Consider the following 17,765-nt stretch of genomic DNA (forward strand, 5'->3'; position numbering starts at 1 on the left):
CAAAATGTGTTTAATCTTTCTTGAACCACTGTTTGAATTGCAGGAATTTGTTATGAAATATTTCAGAGATAAAGGTGTCTCGGGAAGAAAACTGCTAGTTGGAATTGCAACTTATGGGCGGAACTTCAATCTCTCCACTTCAAATTCCAATGTCGGTGCTCCAATATCTGGTCCTGGACCAGCATCTGAATTCTCAAACACATCAGGCATCATGGCAAATTTTGAGGTGATAAAAATTGAGAATGTTTAGTTCAGTCAATGTAAGCTAAGCTAATTGCTAATTGTATAGTATTTTTATGCTTGTGGTTGCATTCATGATAGAAGCCCAATGCTTCCCTCCATTTTGAACGCGGGATTTTGCAAATCCAGTTAACCTCTTATAGGTCTGAAGCTCTCCACTGAAAGCAAATCTCTACTGGAGTCAGAAGGGTTATAGAATGGAGATATAAGCAACACTGTTATCCTCAAAGTTCAAAGTAAATTTATTATCAAAGTAACCCTGAAGTTCATTTTCTTGCAGGCATACTCAATAAATCCAAAAAGCATAATAGAATCAATGAACGACTGCACCAATGGGGCAGACAACCAATGCACAAAAAACAAGAAACTGCAAATACAAAAAGAAAAAGTAATAAATACTCTAAATAAGCAATAAACATCGAGAACATGAGATGAAGGGTTTTTGAGAGTTAGTCCATATATTGTGGGAACATTTTAGTTTTGGAGTGAGTGATGTTGGGTGAAGTTATTCCTTCTGGATCAGGAGCCTGATGTTTGAGAGGTAATAACAGTTCCTGAACCTGGTGGTGTGAAACATGAGGCTCCTGTACTTACTTTCTGATGGCAGCAGTAAGAAGAGAGGATTAGCTGGGTGGTGGAAGTCACTGATGATGCATGCTGTTTCCGGTGGCAATGCTCTGTGTAGATGTGCTCAATGATAGGAAGTACTTTACCTATGATGGACAGGGCCATATCCATTACTTTTTGTCAAATTTTCTGTTCAAGGGCATTTGTGTTATCATATCAGGCTGTGATGCAGACAGTCAATATACTCTCCACAATCCATCTATAGAAGTTTGTGAAAGTTTTAGATGTCATGCTGAATCTTTGCAAACCTCTTAAGGAAGTAGAGGTGCTGCCATGTGTTCTTCGAAATTGTACTTGCGTACTGGGCCCAAAACTGGTCCTGTAAAATAGTAACTATACCGTATAGCCTACAGCATAATAAGGGACTACTTTATGTTTTGGTAACACATCATTGAATGTGCTATTAGGCACATATTGAGCATGCATTATTAGGCGAGTACGTGTGTGTTGAAGTTCGGATTTCTGCCAGTAAAGAACCATGAAACTTAGCTCCCGTCTCCAGCATCTTTATTAATAGCATTGTTCTGTAGCCAGGCCACATACACAACAAATTGGCGACGAGGTTAACGAACCTACGTCGTATTGGAATGCTGTGTTTTAATTGATAATGACACTCAGAGGAAGAGTGCAAGGAATGAGTCAAGGAGTGGAAGAAGGAGGCAGAGAGAGGCCGCAAGTCTGAAAGAAAGTGGGAGCACAGCTATCGTGAATCATCAACAACAGCCCCTGTCTTGAGCCGCCTTGGTGGATTTTGGTGGCGAAGGCAATCTACTGGACGATGACATAGCCTCCCAGGCCAGAATACCTTGGGAGCCGTTAAATACCCCTCAGGAGGCCTGGGCAGTGGACAGAAAACTGCTGGCTCAGGTGACCCACTGTACACCGCCCCGACCTTGATTCTATCTGGAAACCATCGGGAGGAGGTAAGATTCAATCTCATCCATTCGCCTCAAGCCCCTGTAGTCCTAGGATACCCATGGCTGAACCACCAAAATCCCCACATCGACTGGTCTACTGGGAGGATAGCCAGCTGGAGCCTGTTTTGCATCGCCAACTGTCTGTGGTCGGCCCCATCTCCCAGGGAGACTACCGTGACCCCACCTGTCTTGGAACCCCTCAACTTGTCCAGAGGCCCTACAGAATACCATGACCTGGGACAGGTATTCAGTAAACAATGGGCTCTTTCCCTGTCTCTACACTGTCCATATGATTGTGCCATCAACCTTCTCCCCGGGGCCTCGCTACCCACCAGTCGTCTTTATAACTTATCCCGACCGGAGAGAGAGACCATAGAGAAATACATTAGCGAGTCCCTTGTGGCGAGGATTATTTGACCTTCATCCTCCACGGTAGGAGCCGGTTTCTTCTTTGTAGAAAAGAAGGATGGGTGGCTTCATCCTTGTATTGATTACCGAGGCCTAAACAACTTAACAGTTAAAAGTAAGTACCCACTACCCCTCATTAATTCAGCATTTGAACCACTTCACAGAGCCACCATCTTCTCAAAGTTGGACCTTCGTAATGCCTACATCTAGTCAGGATGAGGGAGGGGGACAAGTGGAAGACGGCCTTTAATACACCTCTGGGCCACTTTGAGTACTTGGTCATGCCATTTGGCCTTATCAATGATGTGCTGAGGGACTTTATTAATCGCTTTGTATTCGTTTACCTTGATGATAACTTAATATTTTCCAGCAGCCCCCAGGAACACATTCACCACATCCGTCTAGACCTCCAGAGACTGTGGGAAAACCAGTTACTTGTGAAGGTGGAGAAATGTGAACTCCACATTCCTTTGGTCAGCTTCCTGGGCTATATCATTGAGAGTGGGCAAGTGAGAGCAGACGCCAAGAAGATCCAGGCAGTGGAAGAGTGGCCTAGGCCCACGACTCGCAAGCAACTTCAGTGGTTCCTGGGGTTTGCGAACTTCTACTGCCGATTTATCAGGGACTATGGTCGAGTCGTGGCCCCACTTACCTCATCTTCCACACCCTTTTGTTGGGACTCCAAAGCTGACTCAGCATTCAGCGGCCCAAAGAGGCGTTTCATGACTGCTCCCATCCTGGTCCATTCGGACTCTTCCCGCCAATTCATTGTTGAGATGGACACCTTTGACTCCAGGACAGGAACAGTCCTGTCCCAACGATCAAGTTCGGATGAAAAGCTTCACCCTTTGCCTTCTTTTCTCGCCAATTGTCCTCCGCCGAACAGAATTACGACACGGGGAATCGGGAACTACTGGCAGTCAAACTAGTATTGAAAGAATAGAGGCACTGGCTGGAGGGGGTGGAACACACGTTTGTTGTGTGGACTGATCATAAGAACCAGAGTTAATATTCAGACTGCCAAATGTTTGAACTCCCACCAGGCCTGTTGGGCATTATTTTTTGGACGATTCAAGTTTTCCCTCACGTACTGTCCAGGGTCCAAGAACTGGAAGCTGGACGTGTTCTCCCGCCAATATGACTCCAAGAAGGACACTTCCAGCCCAGGGACTATCCTCCCACCATCCTGCATGGTGGCAGCCCTCACTTGGGAGATAGAGTCCAAAGTAATGGAAGCCCAACGCTATGGACTCGACGCTCACCTGTATGTGCCTGATTCCATCAGATCTCAAGTACTCCAGTGGGGGCACACATCTCAGTTCGCCTGCCACTCTGGGAGTGATCCCATTCGGGCTCTCCAGAAAAGACACTAGGATGGCCTTCCATGGAGGCGGATACACATTCCTATGTCTTGCCATGTTCTGTCTGTGCACGTGGAAAAGCCTGTCTTCGGCCACCTGCAGGATTACTTCATCCTCTACCTGTCCCTGGTCATCCCTGGTTGCACATCGCCTTAGACTTTGTCACCAGTTTACCCCCGTCCTGCGGAAACACCACTGTCCTCATCGTGGTAGACTGGTTCTCCAAGATGATGCACTTTGTAGCCCTCCCTAAACTCCCTTCTGCTCAGGAAACTGCAGACCTTCTCGTCCACTACATCTTTCACCTCCACGGAATCCCCACAGATATCGTCTCCGATTGAGGTCCCCAATTTGTCTTGCAGGTATGGAAGGCCTTCTGTCGAGCCTTAGGTGCATTGGTCAGCCTGTTGTCCGCCTTCCACCCCCAGACGAATGGGCAAATGGAACTGGTCAACCAGGACTTGGAGGTGACGCTACGTTGTGTAACAGCAAACAACCTGTCTACCTGGAGTGACCAGCTCCCGTGGGCTGAGTACGCCCACAACTCTCTGGTGAGTTCTGCCATTGGAAGGTCTCCTTTGGGTACCAACCCCTGCTTTTCCCCGCACAAGAAGAAGAGATGCAGTGCCATCTGTTTGGGACCATATCAATTAGTGACTTAAGGTTTGGGAGGAGACACGCACGGCCTTACTCAGATCAGCAAATCACAATAAGAAGACTGTCAACTGACACCAAACTCCGGCGCCTGAGTACCAAACTGGGCAGATGGTGTGGCTTTCATCCAAGGACATCCCGCTCAAAAACAAGCGTAGGAAACTCGCCCCTCGCTTCCTGGGACCTTTCGATGTTGAAAGGGTCATCAATCACACAGCAGTCTGACTTAAACTGCCAAGATCTATGCACATCCACACTACCTTTCATGTTTCCTAATTAAAGCCAGTTTCCGTCAGCTCCTTGTGTCCTTCAACTGAAACTCCCCCACCTGCCCATATCATCGACAACCATCCGGCATACACTGTCCGATGACTACTGGATGTGCGCTGTCGGAGCAGGGATTTCCAATACCTGGTAGACTGGAAGGTTACGGTCCAGAAGAGCGTTCCTGGGTTCCCCGACCCTTCCTTCATCCAGGATTTTCATCGGGACCATCCAGACAAGCCTGGAGGATCACCTGGAGGCATCTGTTAAAGGGGGGAGGTGCTGTCATGGTCCCATCAGGTATGCCCCACCTTGCTATTACCTCAGTAATTGGCCTCAGTTCCCTCGTCTAATTTCCTATCTTTCTCAGTTCCACTAATTACACACACCTGCTTCCCATCAGTAAATACAGGATAAAAACCCTGGAATCACAACAAGGAACTGCCAGTTCGTTAGTCAACTCTTGTATGAGTAACCTCGTTTCATGGTTCTTTAGGACTATCAGTTCTAAGTTCTGCATCATTTCCTGGATTCTCTATGTGAATCTTGTCTCCGCGTAAAGACTCTCCTGGATACCCATTCCACGCTCGCTATGGTGCTAATTCCTCCTGACTCTGTCTCTGCGCTTGTGTCCTGCATTTGTGTTCATCCCCAGCCATGTCCTTGCAACATTAAGTTACTAAGTAAACAATCGGTAGGTGTTTGTATGTTAAGGCTAAACATATTTATTTAGCATAGTGCCCCAGTAAAAAAAACCAGTTGATACACTATTAAAATAAAAGGGGAGGAGTGTACCGTATAGCCTACAGTATAATAAGGGACTACTTTATATTTTGGTAACAGGTCATTGAATGCACTATTAGGCACATATTGAGCATGTATTATTAGGTGCATATTGATCTATACGTGTGTGTTAAAGTTCGGATTTCTGCCAGTAAAGAACCATGAAACTTAGCTCCCGTCTTCAGCGTCTTTATTAATAGCATTGTTGTGTAGTCAGGCCACATACACAACAGTAACACTGAGGAATTTAAAGTTGCTGTCCATCGCCACCTCTGATTCCCCCTATGAGGACTGGTTCACAGACCTCTGGTTTCTTCCTCCCAAAGTCGATCAGAAGCTCCTTGGTCTTGCTGACATCAAGTTAGAAGTTGTTATTATGGCACCGCTCAGCCAGGTTTTCAATCTCTCTCCTATATTCTGATTTGTTACCACCTTTGATTTGGTCTATGAATCTTTGTTGAAAGTTGAAGGTCTTGCTAGTGGCAATACATTGGAAAGCTTGGCCTATTTGAAGCCAGAGGTTCTCCCACTAAAACCATATATGTTAGCTTTGAAGAGGAAAATTATGCCATCTGAAAGTATGCAGTGTGAATGTTGAACAGGGTGTGATTATTGTAACATGTGGTTGGTACTGCTCTCCAGTGTTCGCTCTGTGGAAGACGAGCTGGATTGTCTGCAGCTGACCCAATGTGAAACATCTAATTTGCCTTCATCTGCTGAAACATTCGAGATGAGGAACTGTGACATACTTGTTCTTGTAGAAAGATGGCTCAAGGATAACATCCCATGCATCATCAGTCTTCAGCCCATGCCACTCAGGGACTTGTTTTTCTTTTTGGTGATTGATTATAACTATATGTGCTGTGTTGTGTGTGACTGTTTTGCACTTTGGCCCCAGAGCAGTGCTGTTCCATTAAAATATGAATGGTTGAATGACAATTAAACCTGAACTTGAAAGGACCTGAAAGGGTTATTCTGTGGAAATATCACTTCCAATGAGCCTTTCTTATCCAGATCCTGTGGGAAAACACCTGGGTATAGAAGGCATAACCCTCCTTCAACCTGGCTGGAAAAAAATGAAAGTGGCCAAAAGAAAGGTCTTCAGCTGCACATGGAAATATCAACTAGTCCATTGTCACTTAGAGCGGGATGCAATGAAATTCCTTGCTCATATGAAGCTCAAAGTAGCCTGTATCTATGGTAATACTAAATACAATGATGTGCGAAACTGCAAAATGAGGCAAAGGTATGCAGTCTGAAATAGTGCAAAAAAAACCTGAAGTGCCAATAACAGAATAAGAAATGTAGAGTTAAGAGTACAATAATATGACAGCACCACCAGGAAGACGTTGTGAAAGAGGTGATTAGCTCAGAAGTCTGATAGCTGTGGAGAAGAAGCCTTTCTGAATATCTGAGCTTTCAAGCTCCTGAATGTTTGTTCAGAAACTAGAAGAAAGAAAAGGAAACGATCAAGGCAGCAGGAAGTCTTGAGCCTATGATAGGCTGAGAGGGCTATGTTTACCACAGTCTTCAGGTTCAGTCAGTCCAGAGCAGAGCAGTGGCCATGCTAGGCTGCGATGGAACCTGTCAGAATACTTTCTATAGCACATATGAACAGATTTAAGGCAATTATCAGCATGTACTCTCTTCCCATAGAGCTATACAGTATGGAAACTTTACCCCAGTTCCACCCAGAAAGCACCCATTTATAATTAGTCCAATTGCTCGACTTCACCCCCCCCCCCCCCCCCACCTATATTCGACCACTCACCTACACACTCAGAACTATTTAGAGTGGTCTGCCAACCTGCACATCCTTGCGATGTGGGAAGAAACTGGAACATGAATGTGATTTAATCATTGGTTTAATCAGAGTTGCCCCAGCTACACTGTCGTGCTGTTGAGAAGGGAATTTCAGGATTTTGTGCCGGGGGCAATGAATGACCAGTTACATATTTTCAAGTCAGGATAAAGTGTGACTTGGAGGGATTTCTGCATGTGGCAGTATCCCATGTACCTGTTAGCTTGCCTTTAGTGGTAGAGATTGCAGGTATCAAGTTGCTGTCAAAATAATTCCTCATCAAGTAACCACAGTGGATTTTGGAGCTGGTGCTACTACAAACACTCTGGAGGGAATAAATATTTAGAGAGGTGTATGTTTGGGCTGCTTTGTTCTGAATAATAGAGAGCTTTCTGAGAACTGTTGGTGTGGCATTCATCCAGGCAATTGGGAAGTTCTCCATTACGCTTCTAAATTGTGCCCTGTAAATGGTGGAAAGGTTTTAGGGTGTCAGCAGTTGAGTCATTTACCACAGAGTAAGCAAACTCTGACTTGTCGTCTAGTTATAGTGTTAATGCAGTTGGTTCATTATTGCTTAGTATCTCTTCTCTGTTGACCTACATCCCCCAGAATATTCATAATAGAGTGTCATCACAGTAAAGCCTTTGAATTTCAAGGTAGAATCTCATTGGAGATGGCCATTCCTTTGTAATCTATTATTAATGAATGAGTATATTTATTCCATATTTTCCCTCATCTATCCATCTCCTCCTTGACATGAAAACTACAGTTTGTCTTTCATTCCTATGTACAACACAAGCAAGGGAATCTAATGATCAAATTACATTTTAATCACTCTAAACCGAAGATATGGTAACATATACATGGTATGTTTTATGTCTTATACAGTAAAAGTGTAGATTTCTGGCCAGTGGTGTAGCGGCATTCACACTGGGCTTCGAGTAGGTGGTCCCAGGTTTGGATCCTTGCACGCAAGGATCTGTGCTGCATTGAGTCTCGAGCTAGCAATTTGGCTTTGTAAAAAACAGACAAAAATGCTGAGGAAACGGCAAGGTTGCTGCCCGGTACGCCACAAGGCACGGAAAGGAACAACAGCAAAAGTATAGATGCCAGTTTGCTATGAGTAATAATATTCAATCTGTCTCATTAATAGATCTGTGACTTTCTGAAAGGTGCACAATATTTTTGGATTGAAGAACAAAAGGTTCCATATGCAGTCAAGGGTAATGTCTGGCTTGGATATGATAATCTGCGAAGCATTTTTTATAAAGTAAGTAACAAAATATTACATAACGAAACAGGCCCTTTGACCTAACTCGTCCATGCTGACTCAAGATGCCCATTTAGTTTAGTCTTATAGGCCTACATTTGTCCCATAACCCTCTAAAGTCAAAATCCAATTTAATGTCAGGTGCACAAGTACATGTGTGCATAGGCACAATTAAAAACTTGCTTGTAACAGCATCACAGGCATAGAGTATCAGAGAAGCAGCATTCACAAGGAAAACGTAATATCCTTCCTTTCTAGTCCTGGTGAAGGGTCTCGGCCCAAAACATCAACTGTTTATTCATTTCCATAGATGCTGCCTGACCTGCTGAGTTCCTCCAGTATTTCGTGTGTGTTGCTCTATTTCCAGCACCTCAATTTTTACCAGAAAATAATTGGAAGTTCGGTTGATTTCTGAGCTTGGTAAAATGTTTGCAGACGTTTCAGCACCATTCAAGAAGCCTTTATCAGTGCACAGTTCTTTGTTCTTTCTCTAAACTCTGTTCTGCCAACTGTTTTCTCACCATTATTGGGTCATTCCAATGTTTTCAGATTAAGCATGGAACCAAACCACACAGTACAAGCCCTTCAGCCCACGATGATATACTGATCTTTTAACCTACTTCATGATCAATCTAATCTTTCCCTCCTACATAGCCCATAACCCTCCATTTTTCTTTCATCCATGTATCTTTAAATCTGTGAAGTGAGGGCCTCGTTTGGTCAGAGTTGACCATGGATATTGTATCCTAGCTGTCTAGATATGCAGGCCTGGGCAGTATGACATGGAGAGCAAGCTATTGGCCATGTAGCAAGCTCCCCCCGCACACATCTGATGAACCCAAACGAAAAGTAGAAACTGATACAGTTTGGTACTAGCAGTGTTGCAGGAGTTGCTAGTCAGCATTGAACTCAATGTAGGACTACTTTAGGGATTCCAGCTCCGGATTTATCCTTCGGAGTTTACTCCCAAACCTTCCCCATGAGTGGATATAGCCACAAGGCAGCAGAAATTTGAGTTTTCCTTCTAGATGAGCTGCCAACCACAGCTAACAAGCCCCATTTGCCCAGAGCAACTGGTTTTAAGGTGCTAATAACCTGTCTTTGCCCCTTCTCCTGTCAGTAGAAATGGTTCTGCTGAGTTTAGTAGTTAAGCCACATGTGAAGGCCAGGAACTGGACTTGGTTGTTAGAGACTATTTGAGGTGCACAGCATTGGGAGCATTTAATAGATAGTGGGAACTTGTTCCCATTTCCACCCCCTCCCCGGCTATAACACCTTAAGGAACCCCTTAAATCTGAGAGTCTTTAAATGTTCCTAATATATCATCCTCTACCGCTACCCCGGCATTACATTTCAGGCACTTAACACTCTGTTTTTTTTTTAAAAACTACCTCTACCATCTCCCCTAAACTTTCCTGCACCCACCATTAAAGTGTGTCACTTCATACTTTTCCAGATTGAACTCAGTTTGCCACTTCTCAGCCCAGCTCTGCATCTTGTTTATATCCTACAACTTTCTACACTATACATAACACCAGCAACCTTAATGTCTTCAGCAAACTTACCCACCTGTCCAGTTCCATATCCAAGACATTTATAAAATTACAAATAGCAGGGATGCTAGAACAGATCCTTGTAGAACACAGCTAATTACTGACCTCTGGGCAGAATAGGTTTCGTGAACTATCAGAATCAGGTTTATTATCACTGGTGTGTGACGTGAAATTTGTTAACTTAGCAGCAGCAGTTCAATGCAATACATAATCTAGAAGAGTAAAAAAAAATAAACAAGTACAGGTAAATCAGTTATGTATATTGAATAGATAAAAAAAAGTGCAAAAACAGAAATACTGTATACTTTTTTTAAAAGTGAGGTGGTGTCCAAGGGTTCAATGCCCATTTAGGAATCAGGTGGCAGAGGGGAAGAAGCTGTTTCTGAATCGCTGAGACTATGTCTTAAGGCTTCTATACTTCCTATCTGATAGAAACAGTGAGAAAAGGGCATGCCCTGGGTGCTGAAGTCCTTAATAATGGACGCTGCCTTTCTGAGGCACCATTCTCTGAATATGCCCTGGATACTTTGTAGGCTAGTACCCAAGATGGAGCTGACTAGATTTACAACCTTCTGCAGCTTCTTTCAGTCCTGTGCAGTAGCCCCTCCATACCAGAGAGTGATGCAGCCTGTCAGAATGCTCTCCACAGTACAACTACAGAAGTTTTTGAGTGTATTTGTTGACATGCCAAATCTCTTCAAACTCCTAATGAAGTATAGCCGCTGTCTTGCCTTCTTTATAACTACAGGTTAGATCCTCAACAATCTTGACACCCTGGAACTTGAAGCTGCTCACTCTCATCACTTCTAATCCCTCTATGAGGATTGGTATGTGTTCCTTCGTCTTACCCTTCCTGAAATCCACAATCAGCTCTTTCATCTTACTGACGTTGAGTGCTGGGTTGTTGCTGTGGCACCATTCCACTAGTTGGCATATCTCACTCCTGTACACCCTCTCATCACCACCTAAGATTCTACCAACAATGGTTGTATCATCAGCAAATTTATAGATGGTATTTGAGCTATGTCTAGCCACACAGTCATGTGTATATAGAGAGTAGAGCAGTGGGCTAAGCAGGCGGCCCTGAGGTGAGCCAGTGTTGATCGTCAGCCAGGAGGATATATTACCACCAATGCACACAGACTGTGGTCTTCTGGTTAGGAAGTCAAGGATCCAATTGCAGAGGGAGGTACAGAGGCCCAGGTTCTGCAACTGCTCAATCAGGATTGTGGGAATGATGGTATTAAATGCCGAGCTGTAGTTGATGAACGGCATCCTGACTTAGGTGTTCGTGTTGTCCAGCAGGTCTAAAACCGTGTGGAGAGCCATTGAGATTGCGTCTGCCGTTGACCTATTGTGGTAATAGGCAAATTGCAATGGGTCCAGATTCTTGCTGAGGCAAGTGTTCAGTCTAGTCATGACCAACCTCTCAAAGCATTTCATCACTGTTGATGTGAGCGTCCTTAAGGCAGCCCATATTCTTCTTAGGCACTGGTATAATTGTTGCTTTTTTGAAGCAAGTGGGAACATCTGCCCATAACAGTGAAAGGTCGAAAATGTCCTTGAATACCCCCACTAGTTAGTTGACACAGGTTATCAGAGCCTTACCAGGTACTCCATCGGGACCTTCTGCCTTGCGAGGGTTCACTCTCTTTAAAGATAGCCTAACATCGGCCTCTGAGACAGAGATCACAGGGTCATCAGATGCAGTAGGGATCTTCACAGCTGTAGTTGTGTTCTCCCTTTCAAAGCATGCATAGAAGACATTGAGTTCAGCTGGTAGTGAAGCATCACTGCCATTCATGCTATTGGGTTTCACTTGGTAGGAAGTAATGTCTTGCAGACCCTGCCAGAGTTGCCATGCATCCGATGGCAACCTTGGTTGAAATTGTCTCTTCGCCCTTGAAATAGCCCTCCGCAAATCATACCTGGTTTTCTGATACAGGCCTGGGTTGTCAGACTTAAATGCCACAGATCTGGCCTTCAGCAGACGACGCACCTCCTGGTTCATCCACGGCTTTTGGTTTGGGAATGTACAGTAAGTCTTTGTGGGCATACACTCATCCACAGCAGTTTTAATGAAATCGGTAACAACTGCAGCAGGTTCAAAGATGAATCCCTTTGCCTTCTGCGAACTAGCCAATTCCAAATCAATGCTACCAAATTTCCATGGATCCCATGCCTCTTGATATTCTGAATGAACTTTCTATGGGGAACCTTGTTGAGCACAAAGTATATAGCAAATTTTATAGCAAAGCACAGTTTGTGTGTAAGAAAATAGTAATCAGTGATTTTGGTCTTGTTACTCATTAGGGAAAATAATATGTTTTTGAGTTAAATATGTATTAGTATTTAATTAACTCTTGAATTCATGCCAATTACAGGAGGTCCCAATTTGATAAATTAATTAGCACCTGTGTGTGAAGTTTTTATGTCATTCTATTCAAGAAATTGATATCCTGACTGCCATGAGTTAGATGAGCGGTGTCTTATGACTAAAAATATAGGGAGGGGTGGAAAGAGTAAATGGAATGCCTGCTATAACATAAAAGGCCTAGAGGCTGAACACACAAGTGGTTGTGATACAGACTGAGGGAAGGCGTTAGAAGCTTGTTAATCACAAATGGTTCCTCCTAAAGAGATATACATGGAACTTTCTCCAAGGATTGTCACCTTGTCGTGATGGAGAGGTTTGTGAGTTCCTGAGATCCTGAGAGCAATGCCTTCTAGAATTTAGGCATGTGGCACTTAGCTCCTGGTAGGGTCAAACATTGTGGAAAGGTCAGGAGTGGGGAGCAGTTACAAAGAGTAATCCAACCAAGTGGAGCTGGCAGAAGATGATGACAATCACAGTAGCAGTGAAGACAGAGGAAGGAAGTAGCAGAGAAGTGTCTGTATATATTTGTCTTACATTTCATGCCACTGAGCCCTGACCCTGATCTTTCAAGGACCATGTTGCGACTGCCCATGTTAAACAAAGTCACGCACAGGCATTCTCCATTAAGTGAATAGAAGAACATCATCCTTAACTAGAGTGATCACACTACTACTATACATAGAAGAAGATGAATGAAAGCATAAAAGGGAAAAGAAATTCAGGAACTTTGAGATATAAAACACTGTAGATGATTGAAATTGAATTAAAACAGAATGCTGGAAATACTCTAAAAAGAGTTAAGATGAAAGGCCAATGAATTTTCATCAGTACAGTTGGCCCTCCTTATCCGCGGGGATCCGGAACCCCCGCGGATACCAAAAAATGGGGATGCTCAAGTCCCTTATATAAAATGGCGTAGTATTTGCATATAACCTATGTGCATCCTCCTGTATACTTTAAATCATCTGTAGATTACTTATATACCTAATACAATGTAAATGCTATGTAAATAGTTGTTATACTGTATCGTTTAGGGAATAATGACAAGAAAAAAAAAGTCTACATGTTCAGTACAGATGCAACCGTCATAGCTCTTCTGGGAATGCTGATGCCGCCTTGGTATCAGCTGATCCCGATTCTCCCATGATCTTTAAGTTCTTGAGGCTGTAGCACTTTACATAGCTAGCCAGCCATCCCTTACTAGCCTTAAACTCCTTCCTCTCACTCACAACACAAGTAGCGAATGAACAAGACGTGAGGTGAACAATGCTCAAACAATGAGTGCTGGAGAGAGAACTTCCGGGTTTTCCCAATCCGCGGTTGGTTGAATCCGCACATGCAGAACCCGCGGATAAGGAGGGCCGACTGTATTAGCCAGCTCTGATATAAAATAGTTATCTGAAATTGTTGAATTCATTGTTAAGGTCAATAATCTGCTATTGAAAGATGAAGTGCTGTTCCGCAATCATTAGAATAGTGTAAACAACTAACAGTAAATGTACTTTTGTAGGTCTTATGGCTAAAAGAGCAGAAATTGGGAGGAGTTTTTGTGTGGACACTTGATTTGGATGACTTGCATGGACATTGCAAACAAGGACAACCACCTATATTGAAATATTTACAATTGCTGCTTTCAACAGCTTCTGGTAAAATGTTTATCTTTAATGCATCTATAGTTTGTGTTGACTCCAGGTAGTAATAACGTTTATTATTGCCTTGTGCTGTTTTGTTAAAACAATAGGTTCTCTAATCCGACTCGATAAGACAGAAAGTTGCATATTCCCATTATCTACTTCGAAATATAAAACTACATTTATTAGGATAGAACAAAGCAAGCATTAAAATGTTAATCTAGGTATGTGCGGCCCTCTCACTGTGGCACACCTCCCGTTCTGCTGATCCATGGCACTGTTCACAACTAGTACATCGGTGAAGCTGTGAAAAACTACCCCCAAACATCCCAACCACTCTACTTTTATATCCTTTCCACTGAGATGCTGCAGTAAGCGGACCAATACAAAGCACCATCTCAAGCCTCCAAATCAGAATCAAACACGAGGAAATCTGCAGATGCTGGAAGTTCAAACAACACACGTTTCACCAGCATTTTGTGTGTGAAATCAGAGTCAATGTCATTTGTCACCACTCTTCTAAGTCCCATCCTGGTGTTCAACTAACTTTCATGTTCCTGTGGCTGTTCCCATAATATTGCATTCTCATAGTGTATTGCCATAGTAGTAATTACAGCTCTGGCTGCCAGTTCTGTTACACTTAGGGTCACAGTTCTGGTGAGACATTTGATAAGCACAAAGGTTAACCCTTTACAATACATAGAATTCATACTGTGAAGTTTTTAATGCTAATTGACATATCTATGAATGAATTATAAAAGATCACTCCCTCAGACAGTTGTACTGAAACATGAAATTCTTTTGGGTCTTGGTAAGGTAATGCTGGGAACTAATTCCCTTTGCAGGAGGAATTAGGATCAGAGGGCCATAATAATAGGGGCTCATTTGAGTCTGAGATCAGGAAGAATTTCCTCTCTCAAAGGGTTGGCTTTGTAATACTTTGCCCCAATAAAATGACAGAGGCTGAATCCTTGAATATATTCAAAGCACATAAGGGTAGTTTTTAATTAGTAAGTGAGAAATGAGTCATGAAGAAAGGGGGAACACCACGAAAGTTTGATTAAATATGATCATATTGAATGGGAAAACAGATTTGAGGGGCTGAATGGACTACTTCCAGACTTCGTATTTCTTATGGTTTCCACAGCACAGAAATAGGCCCTTTGGCTTGACTAGTCTGTGCCAAACTGTTACTCTGCCTAGTCCCATCAACATGCCCTCCATATCCCTCTTAGCTATGTACTTATCCAAACTCTCTTAAATGTTGCGTTCAAACCTGTATCCACCTCTTCCACTGGCAGCTCGTTCCACACTCTCACTACCCTCCTTTCACCCTTAGCCTATGACCTCTAGTTGTAGTCTCTCCCAAACTCAGTGGAAAAAGCCTTGCGTTTACCCTAGTAATACACCTCATAATTTTGTATACCTCTATCATATCTCCCATCATTCTCTTATGCTCTAGGGAATGAAGTTCTAATCTGTTCAACCTTTCCCTTTAACTCAGGTTCTCAAGTCATGGCAATATCCTTGTAAATTTCCTCTGTACTCTTTCAATCTTATTTATATCTTTTTTGTAGGTAAGTGACCAGAACTGCACTACAGTGCAAACACTCTTTTGATGATGTTGCTAAGGAACCAAACTCAGATATTAAATAGGAGGGTTACAAAATAAATCCTTGTTGGTGATTGGGTGAAATTGGATATTTGTCCATGTATTTATAAATGGCCCAAATAAGTGCCTGAACTTTGTTAATTTTATATACATAAATCCTAGACTCTATTGTCTTTTTTTCTTATCCTGTTAGGATTACAGTCAACTACATTCACAATGAAACTGTCTGTAGCTGTTTTGACACTAATTATCACAATATCAGACTGATGATGCTGCAGTAATAAAGATTGTACTTGCGTTGGTCTGGAAGATCTGGTAAATCTGCCTCTGTTCAGAGAAGACCTAACCTGAATATTTTCTTTAAGACCTAGCCTATGTTGATGACTGTTGGAACATGTGAGTGGAGATTGGGCATTAGCAGAATGGTATGTCAAACCATTTGGCTGTTTGTACACTTATTACCTGATTCTTCTCTGCTTACCAGGAATGTTAAACTGACCGTGTTACAGGAAAATGGTACTCAAAATAGTCAAAGGGCAGTTATAGAAATCAGCAAGACCAATAGGTAGTTCCCCAAAATGTCTTTGAAGATATTCAATCCTGAATTAGGCTAAAACAATATTATTCTGATTAATTATTGGGTACAAAATCAACATTTTCAAATTTTGTTCCATAATTTCATAAACAACAGAAACAACCTGCTGGTCCATAACAATTTACCCAGTTAAACCTGCAGTATTGACCACAAGTTATCTTCAGGCTATTTCTCATAAAGTGCCAATATGAGGGAATGCCATTAAAGATGTTCAATACAGAGCTGTACACTAAATTTTAATGTGTTTATACCCTCATTTTAGTTAATTGATTTGGCCACAACTTATATTTTGTATTTTTGACTGTCCATTTTTAAATTTTGATTTGGAGACAGTGAAATCAGGAGAACAAGTCCATAGTGAATTATCTAAATTATATTTAAAGTCTAGTTACAAATTCTGCTCTGTACCAAATGAATTTAAATCATATATTATCAAGAGAATAACTATTTTTCATTGCATGCTTTTAGAAATAGTCAATTTACAAAATAATTTCATTAAAAAGATGTTTGATGTGGTATTAAAGGTAACCAATATGTAAGTGTACACTACACACATGTACTTGCAAAATAGCCAACAGTTATCTATATATACACTTTATATTACATGAAATTTCCACAATAAATCATCATTAGGTATCCCTTAAATTAATAATATATTTCAGCAGTACATTCTTCATAATGCCCAACCACCAGCCAGGTTAAAAAATAAATTTCCATGAAGCATTTATCAGGAAAAAACTGCTTTCCTGGAAATGCTTGGATAACTCACAACACTGAGAATGTGCAAGAATAAATGTAATGTTTGTATGTTGCAAATGAAATGTTTAGTGTTACTAAATCTTTTTGTGCAGAGATTTCCATAGACTAGATTTGAATGAAATCATATTGTGCTCTAGAGAGTGGCAGCAAGTAACGCATACTAGTTGCCTCCATTTTTACGTGACTTCTATTTTGCCAAGTCCAATTACTTGTTATGGAATTCTTTAATGTTATTATAATTTTTGCTACTTTTGCTAATTTTTGTTACTTGATCTTACATATACTGTATCAGTAACCAGATTATTTTATGTATGTGATAGCAGGTTAGGCATTTGTTCTATAAAGTAAAAATGTATGAAAAATGATTGTGTATTTTCTGCGCTTCAAATAAATAAATAATTGTTAAATTTACATAGAAGCACATAGGTTCTTACTCAACCCATTGCTGGATATTTTGAATTAAGTTGTAAGTTTGTGGTATTATTTAGTATCATTGTGGGCTCTTTATAATTGGATTTTCAAGCACAAGAACTTGTCCAACAAATGCTATTCAAATCCAACTTTGTTGTACTGCACATCAGTAGAATTGAAGATCATCGTGTCCCAAAATTTATCTTGTATGGTGTGCTGAGAACTGAGAGTCCTTGGTAAAAGCGATTCAAAGACTTCCTTTGGAACTATTGCCATTGAGTTGGTATCAATCCAAATGATAAAGCAACAGAAAATGGTCAGGTAGCAGCTGTGGAGGAAGAAAAGTATAACCTTTTCAGAGCAATTATCTTTCATCAGAATAGCCACCTTCTACAATTGTTTCAGGAGAGGGCTCATTTGTCCTTGATGAAATCAGCATGCAACAGCATCAAACAAGATCATCTAAGAGGTTCCAAGATAACATCAAACCAAATCTAACACT

The 17,765-nt window shown here is 41.9% G+C and overlaps 1 protein-coding gene across 1 annotated transcript in view; it reads left to right on the forward strand.

Annotated features, from left to right (window-relative positions):
• LOC140717354 (acidic mammalian chitinase-like) overlaps positions 1 to 17,227 on the forward strand; it is a 57,762-nt gene extending 40,535 nt beyond the window's left edge. Inside the window, exons 10-13 of the mRNA XM_073030860.1 lie at positions 44 to 226; positions 8,209 to 8,325; positions 13,766 to 13,901; positions 15,692 to 17,227. Coding sequence (XP_072886961.1) covers positions 44 to 226; positions 8,209 to 8,325; positions 13,766 to 13,901; positions 15,692 to 15,765 — 510 coding nt within the window. The 3' untranslated portion in view covers positions 15,766 to 17,227. The remainder of the gene's footprint in view (positions 1 to 43; positions 227 to 8,208; positions 8,326 to 13,765; positions 13,902 to 15,691) is intronic.
• Positions 17,228 to 17,765: the final 538 nt, after the last annotated feature.

This window comes from Hemitrygon akajei, chromosome 27 (assembly GCF_048418815.1).
Source record: "Hemitrygon akajei chromosome 27, sHemAka1.3, whole genome shotgun sequence".
Taxonomy (NCBI): Eukaryota; Metazoa; Chordata; class Chondrichthyes; order Myliobatiformes; family Dasyatidae; genus Hemitrygon; species Hemitrygon akajei.